At 33.0% G+C, this 24,756-nt stretch overlaps 2 protein-coding genes and 1 long non-coding RNA gene across 3 annotated transcripts; 1 reads left to right on the top strand and 2 right to left on the bottom strand.

Annotated features, from left to right (window-relative positions):
- The first annotated feature begins 2,177 nt into the window (after window positions 1-2,177).
- On the top strand, window positions 2,178-5,214 carry LOC105798950 (3-ketoacyl CoA thiolase 1, peroxisomal). The gene is made up of 14 exons (XM_012629221.2): window positions 2,178-2,467; window positions 2,556-2,632; window positions 2,706-2,790; window positions 2,875-3,001; window positions 3,201-3,299; window positions 3,391-3,461; window positions 3,536-3,643; window positions 3,726-3,803; window positions 3,880-4,012; window positions 4,107-4,203; window positions 4,316-4,439; window positions 4,535-4,643; window positions 4,778-4,861; window positions 4,958-5,214. The coding sequence occupies exons 1-14, from the start codon at window positions 2,372-2,374 to the stop codon at window positions 5,065-5,067; spliced, it is 1,398 nt and encodes a 465-aa protein (XP_012484675.1). The 5' UTR covers window positions 2,178-2,371; the 3' UTR covers window positions 5,068-5,214.
- Window positions 5,215-5,251: 37 nt separating this feature from the next.
- LOC105798958 (sm-like protein LSM5) lies at window positions 5,252-7,024 on the bottom strand. The gene is made up of 4 exons (XM_012629232.2): window positions 6,871-7,024; window positions 6,660-6,783; window positions 5,792-5,864; window positions 5,252-5,548 (listed from the first exon to the last, which is right to left on the bottom strand). Exons 1-4 carry the CDS (start codon window positions 6,902-6,904, stop codon window positions 5,516-5,518), a joined length of 264 nt encoding a protein of 87 aa, XP_012484686.1. The 5' UTR covers window positions 6,905-7,024; the 3' UTR covers window positions 5,252-5,515.
- A 9,590-nt stretch (window positions 7,025-16,614) lies between these two features.
- LOC105798963 (uncharacterized) lies at window positions 16,615-18,033 on the bottom strand. The gene is made up of 3 exons (XR_008197681.1): window positions 17,810-18,033; window positions 17,194-17,261; window positions 16,615-17,111 (listed from the first exon to the last, which is right to left on the bottom strand). It is a non-coding gene; the product is annotated as an uncharacterized LOC105798963 (long non-coding RNA).
- Window positions 18,034-24,756: the final 6,723 nt, after the last annotated feature.

The following is a 24,756-nucleotide window of genomic DNA, read 5'->3' as shown; positions in this document are numbered from 1 at the left end:
TTTAATTAGGGGATTCAAGAAATCGTGCCCTAACTTATGGGGTACGACTTTCTCCTTAAACCGAAATAATCGAACATCCTTTTAAAATTCAGTACACATAGGACTTAGGTAATAATTAAATGGCGATTATTCTTGTTTTTGAGGATTCGAGACCTCGTGCCCTAACTTACGGGGAATGATCTTTTCTTCTTGATTAACTCGAAATAAGAAGGCATTTTCCATAAAATTTAATTTAGTTAGCGATATTTTAACCAAATAACATCATTCAAAAAAATTGATCGTACTTTAAATTTTCTTTGAATTCTCAATTCTTGACACTAAGACATCAAGTAATCAACTAGAAACCAATTTTGGGCATTATGAGGGTACTAATCCTTCCTCATGCATAACCGACTCCCGAACCCATTTCCTGGATTTTGTAGACCAAAAATAATCGTTTTAGTAAATCTAACCTTTTATTAAAATGATCAAATTATAAGGTGATCCGATCACACCTAATAAAAAGGATTGGTGGCGACTCCATTTTCATTTTCTAAAATAAAAAGTCGATTTCCAAAAAGGTTTCGACAATGTTAATTTTAGTTCTTTTATTTAAAAACTATATAAAGGTATGAAAAGGCAAAAAGGTCATCAAAATAATATAGTAGTCATTTAATAAAATGATATATTAGTCATTTCCTGACCAAGTTAGTATCCGATTAACTTGTGACACCAACTCAGTCAAGTATTTTATTAATAGTATAGATAAATCAAACATGAAATATAATAAATAGATTGTAAAAACAAAATTATTAAAATACATAAAACCATTTTAATTTTACACTAATATAATTGAATATGTTTCCTTTATCTATACTAGTTATTGTTGGAAAATTACTACTGTAAAAAAAAACACATTAGCACTAATAAGTACAAATAATAAGGAAAATAAATAAATAAATATTGCGTCGTGGAGAACCACTGCCTTAGAAGCGGTTTCGTCTTGATCGATGTAATTGGAAATGGATGTTGCCCCTGCATGTTAACACAATGCTTCCAAAATTTGTACAGCCGAATGAGGAAGATGGAACTCAATTGGTATTACTCTTTTTAAGTTTACGGGAAATAAGATCAAAATAAGTTTAAAGACGGTCGAAAAATTTGACCGAAAAAATCACACTAGGATCAATTTCCAAGAAAATTTAGAGGGGTCACAAACGGTAATTTTTAGTAGAATAACAAAAGCTTTCAGAGAAAAAAAAATGAGGGAAATGAGAAGAATGATAGAAGCTAGCCTCCTATTTATACTATTAGGTGAAGGGCAAAATAGTAAAAACACAAGACAAAAGATAAAACTGGCAAATCTAATTTTAAAAAAATAGTTCAAAAGAGATATTTTTTGTTTACTAGATTTTCTTTATTTTTGAAAAATAATACAAATTTTATCCAAAAATAAATGTGTGGTACGTGTGCGGACACTGACACATGTGTTAGGCATTTAGTCAATTACTAAATGAAGGTAAGAAGTAAGGCTATATTTAAACCTTTCATTAGCTTATACACAGAATATGTTCTTCTTCTTCTTCTTTTAGAATTCCTATACCATCTTAAATCTTAGAGATTAAATAGATTATTTTAATTTTAAACATAATTTGATTTCTCTTCTTTTTTTTTTTTGAGTGGTTGGTTTCTTTATTTCTAAATAGTTAATAGTTAACAATTTCAATCAAAATGCTAATATCAACTTCCTTAAATAAAAGATAATTATTTTATCATGACAAATTTAAATGAGTGTTATTAAGAAGAAAAAATCTTAATTAATATTTTTATTATTAAATGATTATCAAGTGAATATTTTTGTCATTCACGCTAGAGAATTTAATAAAAGAAATTTAATGGTGGTAATAATTGTATAAAAATGAAAAAGTAAATGTCTAAAAGTAAAAATATGTTGAAAATTTTAATTTATAAATAATCAAAGAAATAGAAAGTGTGGGTGAAAATCATATATAAAATATAAATATTATACTACAACTGAAAAACGTTAAATTTGCGAAAAGAAAACCTGAAGAACGCTTAATAGTACAACTGAAAAACGCGGGAGTAATTTTCGTGGAAACCTACAAGTAATGAGAAAAACATGTCAAGAAAAAATTTTGCTTTTTAAATAAGATACAGTTCATTCCACTAAGGTTCTACTCATTGGTTGTTGGGGATGTATGTATCTTTTCCCACTATCAAATACTTGCCAAGCTCGAAAGCTGACCTCTAAAAAGCTTGACCAAACTTCCCCAAGTCCCTGAAAAAATTAACTATAAAACCCAGTTAGGGAAGAGAGGAAACAATTGGGAGATCATAAAGGACTGAGTGGGAGGTTAATAGATCAGTAGATATGGAGAAAGCACTCAACAGGCAGAGAGTTTTGCTTCATCATTTACGACCCTCTTCTTCTTCTTCTTCTTCTCATGAATCTGCTGCTACTCTCTTTGTAAGCTTAATCCTTTGCATTAGATTTTTTCTTCTTGTTTTTGTTTCTCCTTTCATTTTAGAGAATGGGTTTGATTTCATTTCATCAGCCTTCAAATTGTGCGGCTGGGGATAGCGCTGCTTATCACCGGACGGCTGCCTTCGGGGACGATGTTGTGATTGTGGCGTAAGTTGTTTTACAGTATCCTTTTCTTCCCTACTCTAAATCTTTATTTTATAAATATTTTTTACTTACACAGGGCGTGCCGCACTGCAATTTGTAAGGCCAAACGTGGAGGCTTCAAGGATACACTTGCAGATGATTTACTTGCCCCTGTTTTGAAGGTTAGATGTTGCTTTTGGTTTTTGCGTTGAGCTGTCGTTACCTTGTTCCCTCCTATCTTTAACTTAACTCTCCATGGCATGCAGGCTTTGATAGATAGAACAAAGTTGGACCCAAGTGAAGTTTCTGATATAGTTGTGGGTACGGTTTTGGCACCCGGCTCACAAAGAGGAATCGAGTGTAGGATGGCTGCATTCTATGCTGGTTTCCCTGGTATGCCTCTTCTTTGATTTCATTTGTTAATTGCTACTGGCATGCTAGATATGGAGTCACCAAGGTGGTTACTTTACTATGTTGATAATAGAGATGTCAAATGAAAGGCATGCATTGACTTCTAAATTGTTGGTTTAATTTACATTTTACAGTCCCTTTTCATATACATATTGCTAAAATAATAACACTTGTCAACCAGATACGGTGCCTATTAGAACTGTCAACAGGCAATGTTCATCTGGCCTACAAGCAGTCGCTGATGTTGCTGCTTCCATAAAAGCAGGATTTTATGATATTGGTAAAGATACTATGCCTTATCTATGTATATGAATGCTGAGACGGATTTATTTGAATATGAATGGCATTCACCTAGTTGGCTTTGAATGAAGGCATTGGTGCTGGATTGGAGAGCATGACAACTGACAAAGTTGTTCCTGGGGTTCCCAAAGTTAACCCAAAGGTATTATGAACAAATAGTTTGTACTCACTATCTAGGATATCTTTTACATGGTAACATGCAACTTGTTTTCACAGGTAGAGAGCTTTGCCCAAGCCCGGGATTGCCTTCTTCCTATGGGCATTACTTCTGAAAATGTTGCAGAACACTATGGTGTGACACGGCAAGAGCAAGACCAGGCTGCTGTGAGTTCTGTGCATTTACTTTTATATACTGATATAAGCTTAATTATTATCAGTCTGAAACGCCTGCAATTTGTTAACGTAGGTTGAATCTCATCGACGTGCTGCTGCTGCAACAGCCTCTGGTAAATTCAAAGATGAAATTGTCCCTGTACTTACCAAGGTAAGTTTTGTGTAGTAAATTATTCTGGTTTAGGATTGTTTTATGATGCTTGGTTAACTTGTTTTAATCTGTAAAGATTGTGGATCCCAAAACTGGGGAAGAGAAGGCAGCCACAATTATGGTAGATGATGGAATCCGCCCAAACACAAACATGGCAGATTTAGCAAAGTTGAAGCCTGCATTTAAAAAGGATGGAACCACCACTGCTGGTATATATAATCACAAAACTTGTGAAATTCTGAGAACAACAATATGCAGTTGTATGAAACTTGTGTTACAGCTTGCAACATTTTTTTTTCTTAGGAAATGCAAGCCAAGTAAGTGATGGTGCAGGTGCAGCCCTCCTTATGAAGAGAAGTTTGGCTATGCAAAAAGGATTTCCAATCCTCGGCGTTTTCAGGTAATGAGAATTTATGGACTGATTACCGTAGGAGAATTTTAGGTAGGAGTGGATATATAAATTCACATTTGTAAGCTGATCACACTGCTTGTTTTTGCTCCTTTTTTTATAGGAGTTTTGCTGCTGTTGGTGTGGATCCTGCTGTGATGGGCATTGGCCCTGCTGTTGCTATACCGGCTGCTATAAAGTCTGCTGGTCTTGAGCTTGATGATATAGACTTGTTTGAAATAAATGAGGTGATGGGTTTCTTTAGTTGATTTTTATTTTGAGGGTGAATCAAATTTAAGCCCTCCTTTCTTTTTCTAATTATGCAATATGTATTTTGCCTCAGGCATTTGCATCCCAGTTTGTATACTCTTGCAAGAAATTGGGGCTTGATCGTGAAAAGGTCAATGTTAATGGAGGTGCAATAGCCCTTGGGCATCCTTTGGGTGCTACAGGTACTTAAAAAAACAATTGCCCTGGTTATCCAACCTGGTTGCTGCATGGAAGTGCACACAAGCCAATACACAGATAAACAGTATTACTGTATAAACATGTATTAAGTTTTGCTATACACTATTCTATGTATCAGGAGCTCGATGTGTGGGAACTCTATTGAATGAGATGAAACGTCGTGGGAAGGACTGTCGCTTTGGAGTGATCTCAATGTGCATAGGTATCCTTATCCTTCTCTCCCCCTCTAACCGAGGATTGAACTGAAATGTTAAGCCTGGTTCATTTCCTTTCTTTATCCGAATCTCTTGTCATGCAGGCAGTGGAATGGGGGCCGCTGCTGTTTTCGAAAGGGGGGACTGCGTTGATGACTTCTGCAATGCTCGAGCTGTCCAAAAAAACGACCTTCTCTCCAAGGATGCTCGATAGAGATGTTTGTTGGTATCTTAAATGTTTGCTTTATGTATTCAATAAAACTTTGGCATATTCCCAAGCAAAAGTTAGATAATCATGTCGATTTCAAGATCCTTGGAATGGCTTTATTCTTCTATACTAAATGTTCATGTTTGCTTATTAGCCATAGATTATTCCTAAGAACGCAGAAGCTAGTGGATTACCAAAGCATTCAACTTGATCATATAGTTAAAATTGAATTAGAGATACAGACGTCGAATCACAGTTATGATTCGCCTAATCAAATCATTAACCATTACAGTAATTGTGTGACCAATTCTGTCCTATAATGAAACCTGGGGAATCTTACAGTGATTAAGGTCTAAATGATAAGAGGTTTCCTTCTATGCCAGAGTTCTCTCTGAAGCTGAGAATTTGATAACATTGAAAGGGAAGAACCTAAAAACCAAAAGAGCTGACAGCCTCATTGTGGATCAGGTGAGCCTCCTGGGACCAGCTGCAATGTACAAAAAAGAATTATTATGAGAAATTTAGATAGTGGAATTCATTGCAATTCTTCATGTTGGGCCGCATTTGGTTTCTATAGTTCAAACTGATACATTTGCCCCTAGTTGGCGATCTACAGTTCTACACTTCATGTGCTTAACCATATAATGCAATCCTCAATAAATATGCCAAACCTAAGTACAGTGTGATCTTAAGAAGTGTATTAACTAGGTCACAAATCATTTAAACTTACAATGGCAATGTTATTTCCATTAAGCAAAATTTGATCAAGCTTCGTGATCCGTCTTCCCTCAGTAGTGATCTCGCTGTGATGCAACAGAAACGAAAAAGCAATCAAGACCAACACCAGTGATAAACATTCTCCAATTACTTACGTATACAAGCATCGGGAAAATCTGTTGCCAGGCCAATACAAGTCAATCAAAAGAGCACATCTTCTCATTATTTTCAAGCACATGAGTAAGAAAATCAAACACCTTATCACTCTCGAATGAAAAAAGAAACATCACATAGTAAAATAAATGTGAAAAAAAAGTACAACCAAGCAATGAATATCAAATTGGAAGCAATGTAGTTAGCTAAGTGAGCAGACATCGAGCCCAAAAACATTGGCTACATAGATTGCTGGTTCTTGATATGTTCCGAGGATGCCAATGATACAAATTTATCAGAGATCAAAATGGTTTGCTGAAAAACCAAACTCTGACAGAAGGCACCAATGTTGTGAAGAAAACTACTTCTAAATCACACCCTATCAGAACAAACTTTTAAGCCATCTCACTTTCTCCGGTTACCACCTTGCTACTGAGAAAGAATTCAAACATTGAACCAAAAGATGAAAAGCAAATCTTAAATTCATCGGAATATTCAGGGCAAACAAAAGTCATGGGACAAAGAGGGATACCATAAATTTGAAATTTGTTTAAATACATGAAACAATGGCTAATACCCAGAAACCAAAACTCCAACTTGATCTCTTGCCCGTCACTTCCCTAACACGATTGTACATAAAACCCTAACACACACAAGGGAAATCAAAGCCTAGATATGATGTCTAATCTATATCTAAACATTCAAAGAGAGAAAGGGGAGAGATTTACTATTCGGTGACATCTTCAAGGACCATGTTAACGTAGACATCGAAGCCTCTGAGAGTACCCACGAGCTCTTTGTCACCTTTCATTATCACCCAAATTTTGGACCCTATGCACCTGTCTATCAACTCTGTAAACACAAAGCAAGCAAACCCAAATCAGAATTTAATCCAACTTTCTCGAGAAATTTAAGGGAAAGTGAAAGAAAAACTGTCACCTGAAGGAAGAAGCTGTGAGGGATTGTTTGCCATTGCTTTGAGAGAGTTGTTCACTCAAAAGTAAAGCTCCCAATTGTTTGATTCAAGTTTTCTGTAATCGTAATGAAACGAGTTACTAATACTATCCGTATGTCAAACAGGCCCTGTCGACCCAATGGACGTCAAATTTTGCCCGACCCAGCACCTCCGGGCCAGCCAAGCACGGCCCTTTATCAACCGCTAAGCACTGACGAAAAATATTTGTTACTTTTTATGTCTATTTTTACGAAAAATAGTTTGATGATCGGAATTTTTAAAATTGTCTCCGGAAAACATTCAATCAAAAGTCAACTCATCCTGTCAAAGCTTTATTCAACTCTTTTGAGACCTCCTAAATCGACAGCTCCTTGATTTTTGGCCAAGGTTGCTTTAACTAACTTAATTCTCTTGATAATATTATTATGAGATATTATCTTTTAGTAATTTGTTTCTTAATCAATATTATATAATATTATTATAGAATATTATTTTTTATTAATTTAATTTTTATGTAACTATTATTGTATAGATATATATATACTCTTGAGATCTATTAATAAAATTTAATAGATTACCCTATTTTTGTCATGGCATATGAGTAAGGTTTTTTACACAATTTTTTCTTTCATTATTCTAAATGGCTAGCGGCGAGTCTTCTCCTCCTCCACCACCACCAAGGGAGGCGACCCTCCCTGGTTTTACCATTGACCAATGGCAGTCTCTTCTAGCGGTGTTCGATAATAAACAATCAACCTCCACTCAGTTGAATGGTAAGTCCAAGAATAATTGGATTATTGATATGGAATGTTCAAATCACGTTGCGAGTGATCTTATGTGTTTGACGAATGTGAGAGATGTTGTAGCATGTTCCGTAGAACTCTCTGATTGCCAAATAGTGGTGGCTACCCAAAAAGGAATGGTTAAATTGACAGGCAAAATTTATTTAAAATAAGTTCTTTACGTTCCTAAACTAAACTACAATTTAAGTATTTTTGGGAACGATTCCGCTGCTTTGAAAACTTTTAAGGGGTATCTTAGTTCTTGCTTCCATATGAATGATCTTGGTGTTTTGAAATATTTTTTGGGATAGAGGTAGCTCGTAGCTTATAGCTCTTTGGGGTTGTTTCTTTATCAAATGAAATATGTACTTGATATTATTTCGGAGGTGGGTCTTTTAGGAGCAAAGCCCATATGATCGCCAATAGAGCAAAATCATAAATTAGAGCATGCTACAGGGACAATTTTGTCTGATCCTGAGTCGTACAGATGGTTAATGGGTCATTTGATTTATTTGGCAGTGACCAGACCTGATTTGACATACTCGATTCATGTCTTATCCCAGTTTATACATGAGCCGAGGCAGGAGCATTGGGATGCGACTCTACGTGTTGTCTGGTACTTGAAAGGCTCTATTGGCCAATGGATTCTTTTGAGATCTGATAGTGATTTATCCTTGAAAGGATGGTGTGATTTGAATTGGGCTACTTGTTTATTAACTCGACATTTGCTATTGGTTGGCTTGTCTTTCTAGGACAATCTCCTATTTCCTAGAAAACTAAGAAACAACATATTGTTTCTCGTTCTTCTGCTGAGGTTGAGTATAGGTCTATGGCTTCTGTCACTGGTAAGCTCAAGTGGCTGAAGGCCTTGCTATTGAGCTTAGGTGTTCATCATCTTAAAGCAATTCTTTTATTTTGTGATAGTCAATTTGTGCTACATATTGCACAGAATCTCATATTTCACGAGCGTACTAAACATATTGAAGTGGATTGTCACTTTGCTAGAGATGCAATATAGGATGGGTTGATTGCACCTTCTTATGTTTCAACCTCTGTTAAGTTAGCTAACATTTTGTAACAACACATTTTTAGTGGTGTCGGAAACAGTGGTTTCAGGACCACGATTCCAAAAAGCGAGTCGGTGTTTTATTATTTATTAGAGTCATACTAAAATTCAAATAAGAAATTTTAACGTTTAGATAGTTAATTAATTAAAAAGGACTAAATCGTAAAGGAAGTAAAAGTTGGTCTCCACTAACTAAATGTATTAAACAACTAGATAATGTAAATCAAATGGACTTAATGGGTAAATAAACCATGAAATTAGATAGTAGACAATTATGGACAAGGTTTGGTTGAAATTTAAAGTTAATGTTGTAAGGGTAAAATAGTAAAATGTGAAATTAAATAACATTAACAAAATTAAGTGATCATCTTCTCCATTTGTGCGTTCTTTGACCGAACACCATAGCCAAAAGGTTAGCAAACTTTCGGCCAAGCTAATTCCTTGCATGGTAAGTGATTTTTATTTTGTTTCTAATTATTTTTGTGTTTTTGTGATTGTATTAGCTTAAATTAGCTAACCCAGGGGTCAATTCATAAAATTGTTAAAATTATAGGGATCTACCATGAATGAATTGAATATGTTTTGAACTTAGTTGATAGATTACTAAGGTTAGTAGCTAAATATAAGTATTTTGTTAAGTGATTTTTGGTAATTTTAATGTTTAGGGACTTATTTGTGAAAATAGTAAAATTTCATGTAAACATTGTGAAATGGTGATAAATATGGGCTGTAATGGATCCCTATGAAAATCGACTAGCATGAATTTTAGTTAATTGTGGTTAAATTGCAAGTTTCGGGTTTATAGACTAAATTGCATAAAGATAAAATGTTGGGGTAATTTTGTAAAATGATGATGGATTGACTTAATTGTATAAAATGGCTTATTTGAGTGTTGGAATGGTATTAATTGAATGAAATTATTATTTAGATTAAGAAACAAACCAATCGGATTTAGATCAAAGAAAAACTAAAGTTTCGGACTAGTCGTCGAATCTGTTTTTGCAACCGTTTTGGTCTAGGTAAGTTCGTAAGTTAATTTAGTAGTTAATTAATTGATGTTTTGTAATTCAATGATTATCTATATATAATTGGTTCGTCAAATTCCTTGGATTGAGAAACGAGAAAGACCATAATTGAAAGGTATCACGATATTTAAACCGAAATAATAAGACCATAGTTGAAAGATATTATGGCACTAAACCAAAAATGCGTAAGACCATAGTTGAAAGATACTATGGCATTAAAGTCAATATGAATAAGACCATAGTTGAAAGATATTAGGGCATTACATCGGTAACGATCAAAACCATAGTTGAAAGATACTATGGCACTATTTCGGGAATGCATAAGACCATGGTTGGAAGATACCATGGCATCCTTTGGAATAATGAATTATTCGGCAAGGTACACCATTGGAGTGAATACTTCACTGAACTATCGAGGTTTGTTGTACGAAAATGAATCAAATGATCATATAGATGATTTATGACTTAATGCATAATTAAGTTAAATAATCTTGATTTAGCAATTTATGTTACATTCTATATGAGCTTCCTAAGCATAATTTGCTTACGTTGTCTGTATTTTTCTATTGTAGATCTTGAGAAGCTTTGATAGTTGGAAGATCGAGTCGGAGCACACACACTATCCGTTCATCATCTCGGTAGATGTTTTGATCTTTTGATGTAGGTTATAAATGGCATGTACTAGGAATTTTTAAGCTATTTTTGTCAATGTGATGATGTTTTAACCTTCTTTTAGCTACTTGTACATATATGGCTTAGTTTTGGTTCAAAGTTGTATAAAAGATGGTGTTTTGGCATCTTAATTTCATCTACTTATAAATGGTTATAATATGTTTGTGGTAGACATAAATGGTAAGAATGAATGATAAGTGTGGTATGTGTTTATGGTTGAATATTATAGTTTGAATGCAAAGTAGCTTGGTGTGATATATGAGTTTGATTTGGAAATTGAATTGTGGTGTCAATTAGGGCACATTGGTTAAGCACCTAGGTTGGATTTTTGGTATATTATAAGTTTGTTTGAATTAGTTTTGAAGGCATGAAAATGGTTGTTTTTTGTTGTGGCTTCGTATCTAAGAAATGGTATTGTTTTGGCTTATTTTGGAAGACATATTTGGTGCACACGGCCTGGGACATGGGTTGTCACACACCTGTGTGTCTTATTGATTTTCAAGTGCAGGTTGGTCCACACAGTCACAGAGAGTTATATGGCCTAGCGACACAGTCGCGTGACCTTATTTCGAATGCACACACGATCTGGCACATAGTCTACGACATGACTGCGTAAAGCTATTTTGAATACCCATACGGGCGGACACACGAGTTGGGACACGACCGTGTGTCCCATAGTTCAAATGTTATACGGCTGACCACACGACTATGTTTTGAATTCGTGGTTTTGTCACACAGTCGTGTGACCCTGTTTCTAATTTTTTCAAAATTTTCTATTTTATTTCAAATTAGTCCCTAATTGTTCCCAAACTATTTTTAAGGCCTTATAGGTGGAATGGAATGTTAATATTTTAAATTGGTAAATTGTTTCTATTTGATGTTAATTGTTTTGATTTGTACGGTAATACTCTATAACCCTAATCCGACGAAGAAAGCGGATTAGGGGTGTTACACATTTTTACAAAGTCGTTTGGTAAACTTCAATTTGAATATCTTCTCAGCAAGTTGGGCAATTATGATTTGCATGCTCTAACTTGAGGGGGTGTTAGGGTATTATTATGGGATACTATCTTTTAACAATTTGATTCCTAATAAGGTGTTATATAATATTATTATGTGATATTATCTCTTAGCAATTTGATTCGTAATGGGATATTATATGATATATTATCTTTTAGCAATTTGATTCCTACGTAACTACTACTGTATAGATATATATATATACCCTTGAGGTCTATCAATAAAATTCAAGAGATTACCCTATTCTTATCAAACTCCAATAAGAACATTATAAGAGAGAAGTCTTTTGCTTGTCAACTTGTTACCATGTTGGTTCTTTTTCATGGCTCTACTAGACCACTTCTTATTGGTGAAAGCTTGAACTCTGCACCTGCTACTAATAATGCAGCTACGGTTGTTACTCAGCCATTTCTTCTTTAATTGAGAGCAATAATGATCTGCGTTTTTTCTTTGCAAATATATCCCATAATCCAAATCATGCAGTGGTTGAAGTTGATGAACCAACTCAGAAAACTTTGGAACTTCCAAACAATCAGCCTTTTTGCCTATGCTATTAGAGAACACCAGTTTACCTGAAGATGCAGACAACAATATCCATTCATCCAATCATGATAGTGGTACAAAACATAAAAGAGATGTACACGAGAGTGATAAACATGCAAATTCTGAAGATTGAAGTCCAAATGTCTACAATGGCTATTAGAAGTGGATCAAGATGGACCTATAGTGACTCTATGATAAGGGCTTAAAAGGGTTGGTACGTTAGGATTTTGTGTCATTATTGCAATGATTTCGTCATTATACTTGTCAATTTTCAAATAGATTGATTAAATAAAATTTTATAATTAAATTATTATATTTATATTTTGTTCTTAATGAATTTTGCATAAAAAACAAAATGAATTAATAAATATCAATTTATTGATTACCTAAGTTTAAATTAATATTAGGTTGTATTATAGGGATAAATCATAATGCCAAAAATAAAACTTATATTTGTAGGTAATTTAAGTTGTTTGTAATTTAAGGAATCAAAACGAGTAATTGTGTAAAATCTTGAAATTTGGGGTTAGAAGTTTTGAGGTTTATGGTTAGGGTAAGTGATAGGTTGAGCAATTGTGTTTATTTTCGTGTTTTAACGTAAGAATGAGTCTATTGGTTTGGTGGTTGAGTGTGTTGCTAGTTTGCCTTGGTCCTGTGTTTAAATCCCGATGTGAGAAATCAGAGAATTTTATTTTTGGGGTTTTTTAGTATTAAATTAACTTTATTTATTCTCTTAATTAGATTTTTTTATTTTTACTTTCTTTCACATTATCCTATTTTTCCTCTCTTTCTTTCACACGTTGGTTTTCTTTTTGTTTCTCTTATGTCAGTATCATTTTTTTTTCTTTTTTCTTCTTTTGGCTATTATGCTTTCCTTTGTATCCTAGTGGTCGTGCATTAAAGTTTTGATTTTGGTCTTTCAATAGAGGAATTGCATAATTAGTTTGTTTAAATGCTGAATCATGTAAGTGTTTTCGAATTTTAATTTAGATTCTTGATTCTTTATTTGTTGATAAAGCTTTTAAAGTAGTTGTGTATTTCGAAATTGAGTTTCAAATTGGTTGAGTTCAGTCAAATCGACTGGTTTCCGATTTTAGAATTGTGTTCTAAAGTGTATTTCTGAACTATATTGTTTGTGGGTCAATTTATTGGTTGAAATTCTCTTTTTTAAATTGTTTCGGTATGGTTTGGTAACCACACGGGTGACCACAATGGCGTGTGCTACACACATGAGATTCACACGGTCGTGTGATTTTGGGAATTAGGGTTTTTAGATGATTTTTGGTGACACACGGTTGTGTAGTTGATATTTGGGGATTATTATCGATTTGCACACGGGCGTATAAAATTTCCACACAGCCGTGCCTGCCCTGCACCTTATTTTGCCAATTTTGGACAGTGAGTTACACGACCTGTTCACACGGCCATGTAACTCGGTCACACAGGCATGTGTCTCCTTCACACGAGCGTGTAGACCCCCGTACGACCTAGGCCATTCCACACGGCCGTGTGACCCTGTTTCGCAAATTTTTATCCTGTGTCGTATTTTGAACTGTTCTAGTTCTTATGTAGTCCAACGTTCATTGATGCCTCTATAAATGTGTTGGGATTCTATTTTCCGCTTAGATTCGAGTGTGTGTTTGCAAATATAGGATTTAAGTTAATTGTTTGTTCATGTGTTTAGATGATGTGATAAATGAATTAAGGTATTTTTTATATCGTAAAACTAGTAAAACCGATTCTGAAATTGACTGACTGAATATGAGCTTCTGTGTCTTTGAGTCTGTTAGTGTTTGGTGTGCATTCATACATTTGTATAAAATTGGGGGTTTTTGGTTGCGAAGAGAAGGAATATTGATTTGGGCAAATTTAACTGCAATATTTATGTGCAGCGATTTATTGCACTATACTATCCGTATACCAGCTCAGTTGTATACTTTTACTCGAGTGACTTAGTTCCACTATATGTGATGTGTAGGTTGGATGAATCTATTGTGGTTCTATGTGGTGTGTAGGGTGGACGGGCCTTTTGTATCCCTTATATGGTGTGCAAGGTAGACGAAGAGATTTTATCAAAAAAAAAAAGGTAGACGAAGAGATGTTTGGTTGGTTGGTTGGTTGTAAATTAATGTGAATAGTCTGGCGTGTAAAATATACCATTATGCTGTGTGTGTATGATTACTGGAAATTACTTGTAAGATGGAGTACTGATACTTGTTGTCCGTTCACTGTTTGTGTGCACATATTAAATATTCATTTTGATACTTTGCCTGTTGCTTTTGTTTATAATTTCAGACTCACACTGAGCTCATGTAGCTCATTCCTTAGTTTCCTCTCTTTCAAATAAATTTTGTGTTAGAAGATGGACTCGACAGCAGAAGGTTTCAAAAAGTTTGGTTTGATTCGGTTTAGTTAAAACTTTCATAAGTCTATACGATTGGTTTTAAGATTTTTTGTAAAGCGATTATATAAATTGTGGTATGGGTTAAGGTTTGAACTTTGCGTTAAGCTACGTGATTTCGATTTTGAACAACATATTTTTCGCACAATTTCTAATTTGAAATTTCGAGATACATTTGGCAACATTGATGCATTTTTGAGAGTACAACAAGAAATTCCTAAATGTTTTAACACCACTTAATTGTGGTTTTGAACCATAAATTGTTAAACAATTAGTACGATTTTAGCAAACTGTATTCGAAATGAGTTCTAAACATTTCTTTTTATAAATTGCTTTTGGATCACTTCGATGGTCAATGTAACCTCCGAGATTCGATCAAAACTTTTGAGCCGAGTTTTAGGGTGTTACAAATTGTTTCGTGAGACAATTATTTTGTCTATTAAGTCCAATTGGAGAGACACCTTATTTTAAGTATCAGAGCAAATGAGATATGATTATTCAAATTGAAAATATATTTAGACATGACTCAAGTTGAATTTATCCTAAATACGTTTATAAATTTATTCACTTATGATAATCATGGTGTGACTTACGTCATTTTTGAGTCAGTAAATAACAATATGTACCTAACTCATATACTTTGATATACTGAAAGCTTGCATTCCATTGGTCTTGGAGTCGAAAGTTGGTATGTTGAATATGTTATTTATGTATGACATGATTTCGCTCACAATAGTAAAATTCATAGCTCAAAGAAAGAGTAAATAGTATCATCTCACCAACATTACATAGATTATGAAAAAGGAACATGTCTGTGTATTGTTCATCAAGGATAAATTATTGTTATTACTTTTTGTTAGTAATAATATTTTCATTATGAAAATGCAATGGTAATCATATTGGGCAAACAAATTTAACCCAAAGATATTAAGTATATTACACTAATGACAAGGTCATTGGAGAAAACATAAATCTAAGTTGTTTTTGTAATGGTATATAATGAGAGATTAGTCAAGGTGCTTTTGGATTGGCTTCATGACTAAATAATGTTATAACTAATAAATGAAGAGTCGAAACTTGATTACTGATTATTTAAAATCTAATTATATATGTTTCATAGATCCTTTCGTTAGCTCAATACAACTCAGTATGGAATGCAATTTAAAAGCTGTTATGATAAATGAATGAAAACGATGAATGAGAAATAGATTTCATGAATTACAATTCACAAGATATTCATTTTCTCAATAGGAACAAAAGATGACTTAAAATCAATTAATATCTTTGGATTATTATTTACTTGAATGTAATTAAATAATTGAGTTCAAAGCAAGAATTAAATTATTTACTCATCATAGTTTTACTAAATAGGTCAATTAAATTTATTTGGCTAAAGGGGTATATAGGCCCTTAAACTTTCGCGAAAAAATCAATTAAGCTCTTCCACGAAAAATGCTCTCAATTAAGCCCTCAAGCTCTCAAATTGCATCAACTTTTTACCAATATTTTTCGCCTTTGATCATTATAGTGCTGACATGGTCATTAACGGTGTTGACATGGCACTTCATGTCAGCAATTGCTGATGTGGCAATACCACTTCAGCTGTCACATTAGCAAAACATAAAAAAAAATTCAAATTTTTTTTTAAAAACAAAAAACTTGAAAGAAAATTTTTTATTATTGGAATTGTCCAAATTCATTCATTTTAGAACTTAACTTTAAAATTTAAAAAAATATTTTTTAAATAATAAATTTGTAAAAACATTATTAAAATTTATAAAGAGTACTAAATAAAATTAAAAAAATTAAATATTAATAAAAGTCATTTAAAGATGAATATGAACCTATGGTTGTCCAAGTTCACATTGAACCTGAACAATATGTCCAGATTCAATGTTAACTCCATTTCCAATCTAATGCATAAGCAAAACGGTGGTATAAAATCAACATTACGCCTTGTCTAATGCATTGCCCTGATAATACATGCACTGTCACATGTCACATACAACTCTACCCTTAAATGAAGGTCCAATTTAGAGAAGTAACACCATATTGATCCAAGATGATGCTCGGGTGCTTAAAGCGAAGTATTATCCTCAATCAGATTTTATGCAAGCAAATTTAAAGCATGGTGCTTCGTACACTTGGACAAGCATCAGCTCAAAAAGTGTTAGAAGACGGGATGTGTTGGCGAGTTCGATGGGGTGATAAAGTTTCAATTTGTAATCATGCTTGGTTACCGAGTTTGATTAATTATAAATTAAGCAACGCAGTTCGAAACCTTGATGTTTCTATATTTTCCGATCTAATTAAGAGAACTTTTAGTGAGTGGAAGAGAGAGATTATTACCAATACCTTTGCAGATGTTGATGTGGCCAGGACACTTCTAATCCCGCTGGCAGCGAATCCTCAGCAGGACGTGATGGTGTAGGGAGGTGAGTCCTCAGGAGAGTTCTCCGTTAGGAGTGCTTACAAATTTTTACAGACAAGTATTCCTATTCCTATCCTAGATGAATTACAAAATGCAGCTAGAGAATTTTACAAGCAACTTTGGGGCTTAAACCTACCATCTAAAATCAAGATTACAATATGGCGTATTTCAAAAAATTCTTCCCTATGCTATCAAATATGCATTACAAAAGACTAGTTGCCGATATGATGTGTCCAAGATGTGGGGAGGGTGCTGAAACTATGAATCATGTTTTTAGGAGTTGTCCTGTTACAAAGGAGATATGGGTGTTAGTTGGTTTTCCTGGGATCTTATTAAATTCAATACAGGACATGTTCGAGTAGTTTACTTGGGTTTTCAACAACTGCTCAGTACTTCAACGCGTATCATTCTATTGTGGTCTGTGGGTCTTGTGGACTGCAAGAAACAAATTTATGCATGAACATTGTGCTAAATCGGCGGTTGACACATCAAGGTTCATTCAATGATACATTAAAGAAATAGAAGGCGTCAAGGAAAAGGAGGTTGCCCGGAAGGTGATCTATGCAAAATGGAAGCCCCCTTCAGGAATATGCATCAAACTTAATTTTGACGCAGCCTTTGATAAGGATTTTTTCAAATCTGGGACGGGGATTGTAGCCAAAAATGCGCAAGGGCAGGTGATTGCATCACGTTTAATACTCCACTCAAACGTGGGCTCAGCATTTGTAGCAGAAGCCCTCGCATGTTCATGGGCAGTTAAAACGGGGTTAGAGTTGGGGGTTACAGAAGCAATTATCGAAGGCGATTCTCTAACGATTATCAAGAAATGCAATAATATGTCCCAAGATAAGTCTGAAATACGAGCTCACATCCAGAATATACAGTATCACAGTAGCAGATTTCTCTCCATACAGTTTAAACATGCTAATCAACTCGCACAGAGATTAACAGTTGAAAGTTTGAGAAATGGAGAGGAGTTTTACCTGGAAGGAGCGGTCCCGGGCTTCGCAAGGAGAACGATGGAGGAAGAGTGGATTCGTGAACCAGATTGAAGGAATAATGGGGAAGTGTCTTGATCCCTAAGGAGCAGAAATGAGAAAAATCATTTCTGTGAAAATAGGATTCCCGAGGAATGGGCTGACTTTTGTTTATTTTTTAAAATTATTTTGCTCTGCGCCGGTGAGTGCTAAGGCTCCTAGTGGATTTCCTTTATTATCATAAAAAGGAGAAAGAAATACACCAAACAAAATTTATAATTTAAATTCAACGCTTAATTTTTTAATATAACATCTTATTGTTAATAAGATTTCATTTTAGTTTGCGGCAAAATCTCGATAATATTGAATACACAAAACTAATTGTACAAGGAAGTTGCAAGAAATTGTGTGCACCCATATATATATATATATATATATTACATTTGAAATAATATTAAAATATTAACATTTATAACATTGCTAAAATAAAATATATATATAATTTTTCAACCAAACAATAAAAGTCATTTATATTGAATTATCAAAACTTTTTGTTGAAGAATATTTCTATATTTAACTCTCTTTATAATAATCGTACTTGCTTACCAAAATTTTGTTAGAAAAAGATTCTATTTTACGCCTATAACAATATTTGGTGTTTTGATTATTGATTTTCTAATTTTCACATTAAAATTATAATATATTAATAATATTAAGCAATGAGATTTAGATGATATATTTAATAAAATTTAAAATGTAATTTCATTTATTAATATTATTTTAATTCTCAAAATATTTTTATTAATAAAATGTCATTAATATATATTTTTGTAAAAAAAACATTTTATTGAAATAACATTTTAATTAAATTTTATTATTTTTTAAATAAAATAAATTTTACTAAAATTTGAGAAAATAAACTATTATAGAAATATCATCCTCTAAGTAGCCTAGTGGAGGTATTGTACTCAGGGTGTCTATGCTCGATTTTAGCCCCGAGTTTTTGTCTTCCTACTACAGATAAAGGCTGAACAAGTTCATGGAGTTTCAACCGAAGCACCTAGGTTCATCAATGAAATGTTTTATCACTAGTGTTCTTACCTTCTAAAACCCTTTAAGGGCTTGGGTTCAAACCTTATCAAGGCCAAAATGATAAAATAGTTCTTTGGTAGACTCTAGGAGTTCTCCGTAAACTCCTTTAGGCTCTCCTCGAAGTTGGGCTAAAACTGAGTATATAGACACCTAGGGAACAATGCTAATTGTTCGAGGTTTAGATTGACTACTCAAAAGACTACACTTCAAAAACTTCTTCCAATAAGAGAGTCGAGTCCTCCAATAATAGCTAACTATATTTTTGAATAAGCAATTTTTTAAGCGAATCTATACTATTATGCTTTTTTTGTAATTTTTAACAATAATGACTAAATTATCAATAAATGCCATTTTTTTTAAAAAAAATTACTATATTAGGTCATTTTTTGGAAGAACTACAAGAATAGGTCGATTTACAGAAGGTGAAATTCAGAAAAACGTCTAAGTGGAAGCGTTTTCAAGTGATTTACAAAAAAACACTTTCAGCTGGAAGCACTTTCAGCCACATCAGCACTAAAAGTGGCAACACCAATGTTTTTTTTTTTTAAATTTTCTGGTGCCACCTAGTAATGTGGAAATGAAACTTACAAAATAGGTCTTTATATAGATCCCTAGTCTCATTTCCCTTGTTTTCTTAATGTGGGATGTGGGATATGGGTATATATAGACTCATAATCCATTTGCAGCTTGTTTGTAGACAATGTGAAATTGCTTACTCTTTCAACTAACAATATAATATTAAAGACTATACTTAATTTTTAATTTAGATTAAAGGCTATAATTAATTTTTAATTTAGATTAAAGACTATACTTAATTTTAAAAATTAAAGATAAAATTTTATATAACATTAAACTCTAACAAAATAAAAATTATAAACTCTTATACAAATATTATAGTTAAAAGACAGTCCAATAAAAAAAAAAATCTAGATGCGTTTTTTAATTTCACCTAAAACGCTTTAGTAAAATTGGCCTATTCTCATAATCCTTCCAAAAACAGTCTAATATGATAAAATTTAAAATATTTTGACATTTATTAGTAATTTAATCCAATAATAATTAATTTTAATTTTAATTTTAATTATATAAAATAGTTAAATTTCAATTGGGAGCGATATATACTACATATTTATGTGAGATTTAAAATTTATGGTGAAAAAAGGAAGTAAAGGTTATATATTTTAATAAAATAATTAATTAAATAAAAGAACACTTAAAGTAAATAGAGAATTTTTCGTCTCCTCTTTTCATTTATAAAAGAGCTATATATAAGCCATTGATATTCAATGCAACATAAACGAATGAAGCTTATTTGACAACTTCATTAAGTCGTACATTAAGCATCTTTAATAATGAATGGGGGGTTTTAACTCATTACTTTCATAAATGTTTAAAGGTTATAGACATCCATTTAATGTATTTACAACAATCCCTAGTCCTTTAAATAAAAATGTGTCTCATTAAAACCTTTATTAGGAAAAACCCTGTGGGATAAAAATCTAATGAAGGAAAAAGAGTACATAATCTCCTGTTACAAGTTGCCTTGTTAAAAACCTTTACGAGGAAAACCCAGTAGGACAAAACCTTGGTTAAAGGAAAAGAGTACAATGTGTTTTAGGCTCCCCATAATGGCAACATCACATTATGTCTTTGAGTCGACGCATTCCAATATTGTTTCGTAGTCTTTTAAATGTTGAAGTTGGCAATGCCTTGGTAAAAAGATCTGTTAAATTATCACTAGAACGAATTTGTTGAACTTCTATGTCACCTTTCTTCTTAAGATCATGAGTGAAGAATAATTTTGGTGAAATATATTTCATTCTTTCACATTTGATATAACCACCCTTTAATTGAGTTATACATGCTGCATTATCTTCATATAAGATAGTTGACATATTTTCCTGTAAAGGCAAATTGCATATCTTCTGGATATGTTGGGTTAATAACCTTAGCCAAACACATTCTAGACTTGCCTCATGCATTGAATTTTTTTTAGCATGATTTTAAGAGGTAGCATCTAATGTCTGCTTTGTCGAACGCCATGATATGGCAGTACCTCTACATGTAAATAAATATCTCGTTTGAGATCGACCTTTATGTGGATCTGATAAATATCCAACATCAGCATAACCAACTAATAGGGATTTTGAATCATTTGAATAAAATAACCCCATATTAATGGTCCCTCTGAGATATCTAAATACATGTTTAATTCTATTCTAATGTCTACATGTTGGAGAAGAACTAAATATTGCTAACAAGTTTACAACAAAAACTATATCAGGTCTTGTGTTGTTTACAAGGTACATCAATACTCTAATGACATTTAGATATGGTACTTCAGGACTAAGAAACTCTTCATCATTCTCACAATGACGAAATTGATCTTTATTCACATCTAACGATCATACAACCATTGGGGTACTTAATGGATGTGCTTTATCCATATAAAATTTCTTTAAGATTTTTTCGTATAAGTTGACTGATGGGCATGAATTCCATCTTTTAAATGCTCGATCTGCAGGCCAAGATAAAACTTTGTTTTTTCAAGATCTTTCATCTCAAATTCTTTCTTTAAATAATTTACTGCATTTTGAAACTCTTCAAGAGTTTCAATAATATTTAGATCATCAGCATAAATAGCAATTATCACAAAGTTTGATCCATACCTTTTTATAAAAACACATGGGCAGATTGGATCGTTTTTGTAATCTTCTTTTAACAAATATTCACTAAAACAATTATACCACATACATCCAAATTGTTTTAATCCATATAAACTTTTCCTTAATCTGTTTGAGCAATTTTCCCTGAAAACTCTATATCCTTCAGGGATTTTAAATCCTTCTGGGATTTTCATATAAATTTCACTATCAAGTGTACCATACAAATAAGCTGTAACAACATCCATTAGACGCATGTCAAGTTTTTCACTTACTGCCAGACTAATAAGGTATTTAAACGTGATTGCATCCACCACAATAGAATATGTCTCTTCATAATCAATACCAGGCCTTTGCGAAAATCCTTGTGCTACAAGTCGTACTTTATATGTTACAAATTCATTTTTCTAATTTCGTTTTCTCACAAATGTTCATTTATATCCTACCGGTTTTACATATTTAGGTGTTTGGACTATAGGTCCAAAAACCTCACGTTTAGAAAGTGAATTTAATTTTGCTTGAATTGCATCTTTCCATTTTGGCTAATCTTTTCTATTTCTACATTTCTCAATAGATTTAGGCTCAAGATCCTCATTTTCTTTTACTATTTCAATAGCAACATTATAAGCAAAATTATTGTCAACAATTATATTTTTCGGTTCTATTTTTTTCTTGAAGTAATATAACTTATTGAGATTTATTTGTTATCACCATTTTCAGGTACCTAAACCTCTTCTGGGTTTTTTTATTAGTTATATCATTGGCCTCTTCTTGGGCACTTGTCTCCACAATATTACCATCTTGAATAATTTCTCCTTTCCTTTTACGAGGATTTTTATCTTTGGAACTGATTGGCTTTCCAAGCTTCAGGCATGGATTACTTTCTTTTGCACTAATAATTTTTCTTATTGGGATATCAATTTGTATTGGAGCATTTTCAGCTGGTATGTGAGATTTTGTAATTCTCTTTAGGCCAGTAAATGAATCTGGCAGTTGATTGGCAATGTTTTGCAAATGTATGCTTCTTTGAACTTCTTGTTCATATTGACTTGTGCAAGGATCTAATTGAGATAATGATGATCCATTCCATATAATTTCTTTTACCAAATGCATTTTCTCTCCCCCTAATGTTGGGGATGTTGTTTCATCAAAATGACAATCAATAAATTGTGTAGTAAATAAATCTCCAGTTAATGGTTCAACATATTTAATTATAGAAGGAGATTCATAACCAACATATATTCCCAACCTTCTTTGAGAACCTATCTTTGTGCATTGTGGTAGAGCAATTGGAACATATACTGCACATCTAAAAATTCTAAGATGGGAAATATTTGGCTTCTGACCAAAAGCCAATTGTAATGGGGAGTACTCATTATAACTTGTTGGTCTTAAGCGTATAAGTGCTGCTGCATGCAAAATAGCATATCCCCAAGCTGTAACAGGGAATTTTGTTCTCATAAGCAATGGCCGAGCTATTAGTTGGAGGTGTTTGATAAACGATTCAGCTAAATCGTTTTGTGTGTGAACATAAGCTACAGGATGTTCAACTTTTATCCTAATTGACATACAATAGTCATTAAAAGCTTGGGGTATAAACTCACCAGCATTATCAAGACGAATAGTTTTGATTGCATAATTTGGAAATTGTGCTCTTAATCTAATTATTTAAGCAAGTAGTCTCGTAAACGCTAGGTTACGAGTCGATAATAAACACACATATGACCACCTACTAGATGCATCTATTAATACCATAAAATATCTGAATGGTCCATATGGTGGATGAATGGACCCTCATATATCACCTTGAATACGTTCTAGAAATGTGGGAGATTTAATCCCAACTTTAGCTGGTGATGGTCTAATAATCAATTTTTCTTAAGAACAAGCAACACAAGATAAATATTTGAATTCAAGAATCTTTTGGTTCTTTAATGGGTGTCCAACTGAATTCTCAATGATTCTTCGCATCATAATAGATCCGGGATGGCCTAATCGGTCATGCCAAATAGTTAAAATATGTGGTTCTACAAACTTCTGGTTTGTAGTAACATGTGACTCAATTGCACTAATATGTGTATAATATAAACCTGATGAAAAAATAGGTAGCCTTTCCAAAACACATTTCTTTCCACATTCAACATTTGTAATATATAGATATTCAATATTTTTATCTTTGAGTGTCGTATGTGTTGTAGCACTATCTGTAAGACACATGTCTCCATTGATTTTGGGTTCATCAAAATTTTGTTGAATATTCATATTCTTTATAAAACAAACAAAATATAATATGAGAAACATTACAAATATTTATTAAATATATAAATTATTCTTTATGCAAGAAAATAAAACATATTTAAAACAACATAAAAATGTCAAAATAACATCAATTTGTCTAATGATTCTCAAATAAATTTGCCACATCTAGGTGAGTTATATTGTTAAGGTCATTAAATTTATCACCCTTGTAGGCATGGTTAGTTTTAGTATTATAGTGAATATCTTCATATTTTGCCTCCATTTCATCATTTTGGGATATAAAATTTGTCTCTATATGCTTTCCCTTTTTTTTAATGGATGCTTGATAAAGTTTTACTAAATGTTCAGACATACAACAGGTACATGACCAATGCCCCTTCATACCACATAGGTAGCATTTATTCTCAACAATCTTTGAAGGATTATTTTGACCACTTCTTTCTTGCCTTTCATTGTTATTATTTTTCTGGTGGTTAAAAGTATCATTGTTATGACCACCATGATAACGATTACTAGTACGTCCTCAACCACGTCCCGTACTACGTCCACGACCACAGCCGCGACCTCTATATTTTCTGTTTTTATATTTTTTGTGTACTGCTACATTCACTTCAGGGAATGGTGTAGAACCAGTGGGATGAATTCCATGATTTTTCATCAACTCATTATTTTGTTCAACCACCAAAAGGCATGAAATCAATTCAGAATACCTTTTAAAACATTTTTCACGGTATTGCTGCTGCAGGAGCACATTAGTAGCATGAAAGGTTGAAAATGTTTTCTCTAACAAGTCCTCATCAGTTATGTTTTCTCTACATAATTTTAGTTGAGAACTAATTTTGAAAAGTTCTGAATTGTATTCACTTACAGTCTTAAAATATTGTAACCGTAAGTGCATCCAATCATAACGAGTTTTAGGGAGTATCACCGTTTTTTAAT

Source organism: Gossypium raimondii, chromosome 7 (genome assembly GCF_025698545.1).
Source record: "Gossypium raimondii isolate GPD5lz chromosome 7, ASM2569854v1, whole genome shotgun sequence".
Classification (NCBI taxonomy): Eukaryota; Viridiplantae; Streptophyta; class Magnoliopsida; order Malvales; family Malvaceae; genus Gossypium; species Gossypium raimondii.
Note: the sequence above shows the minus strand (reverse complement) of the source record. Positions and strands in the feature narration are given on the sequence as shown.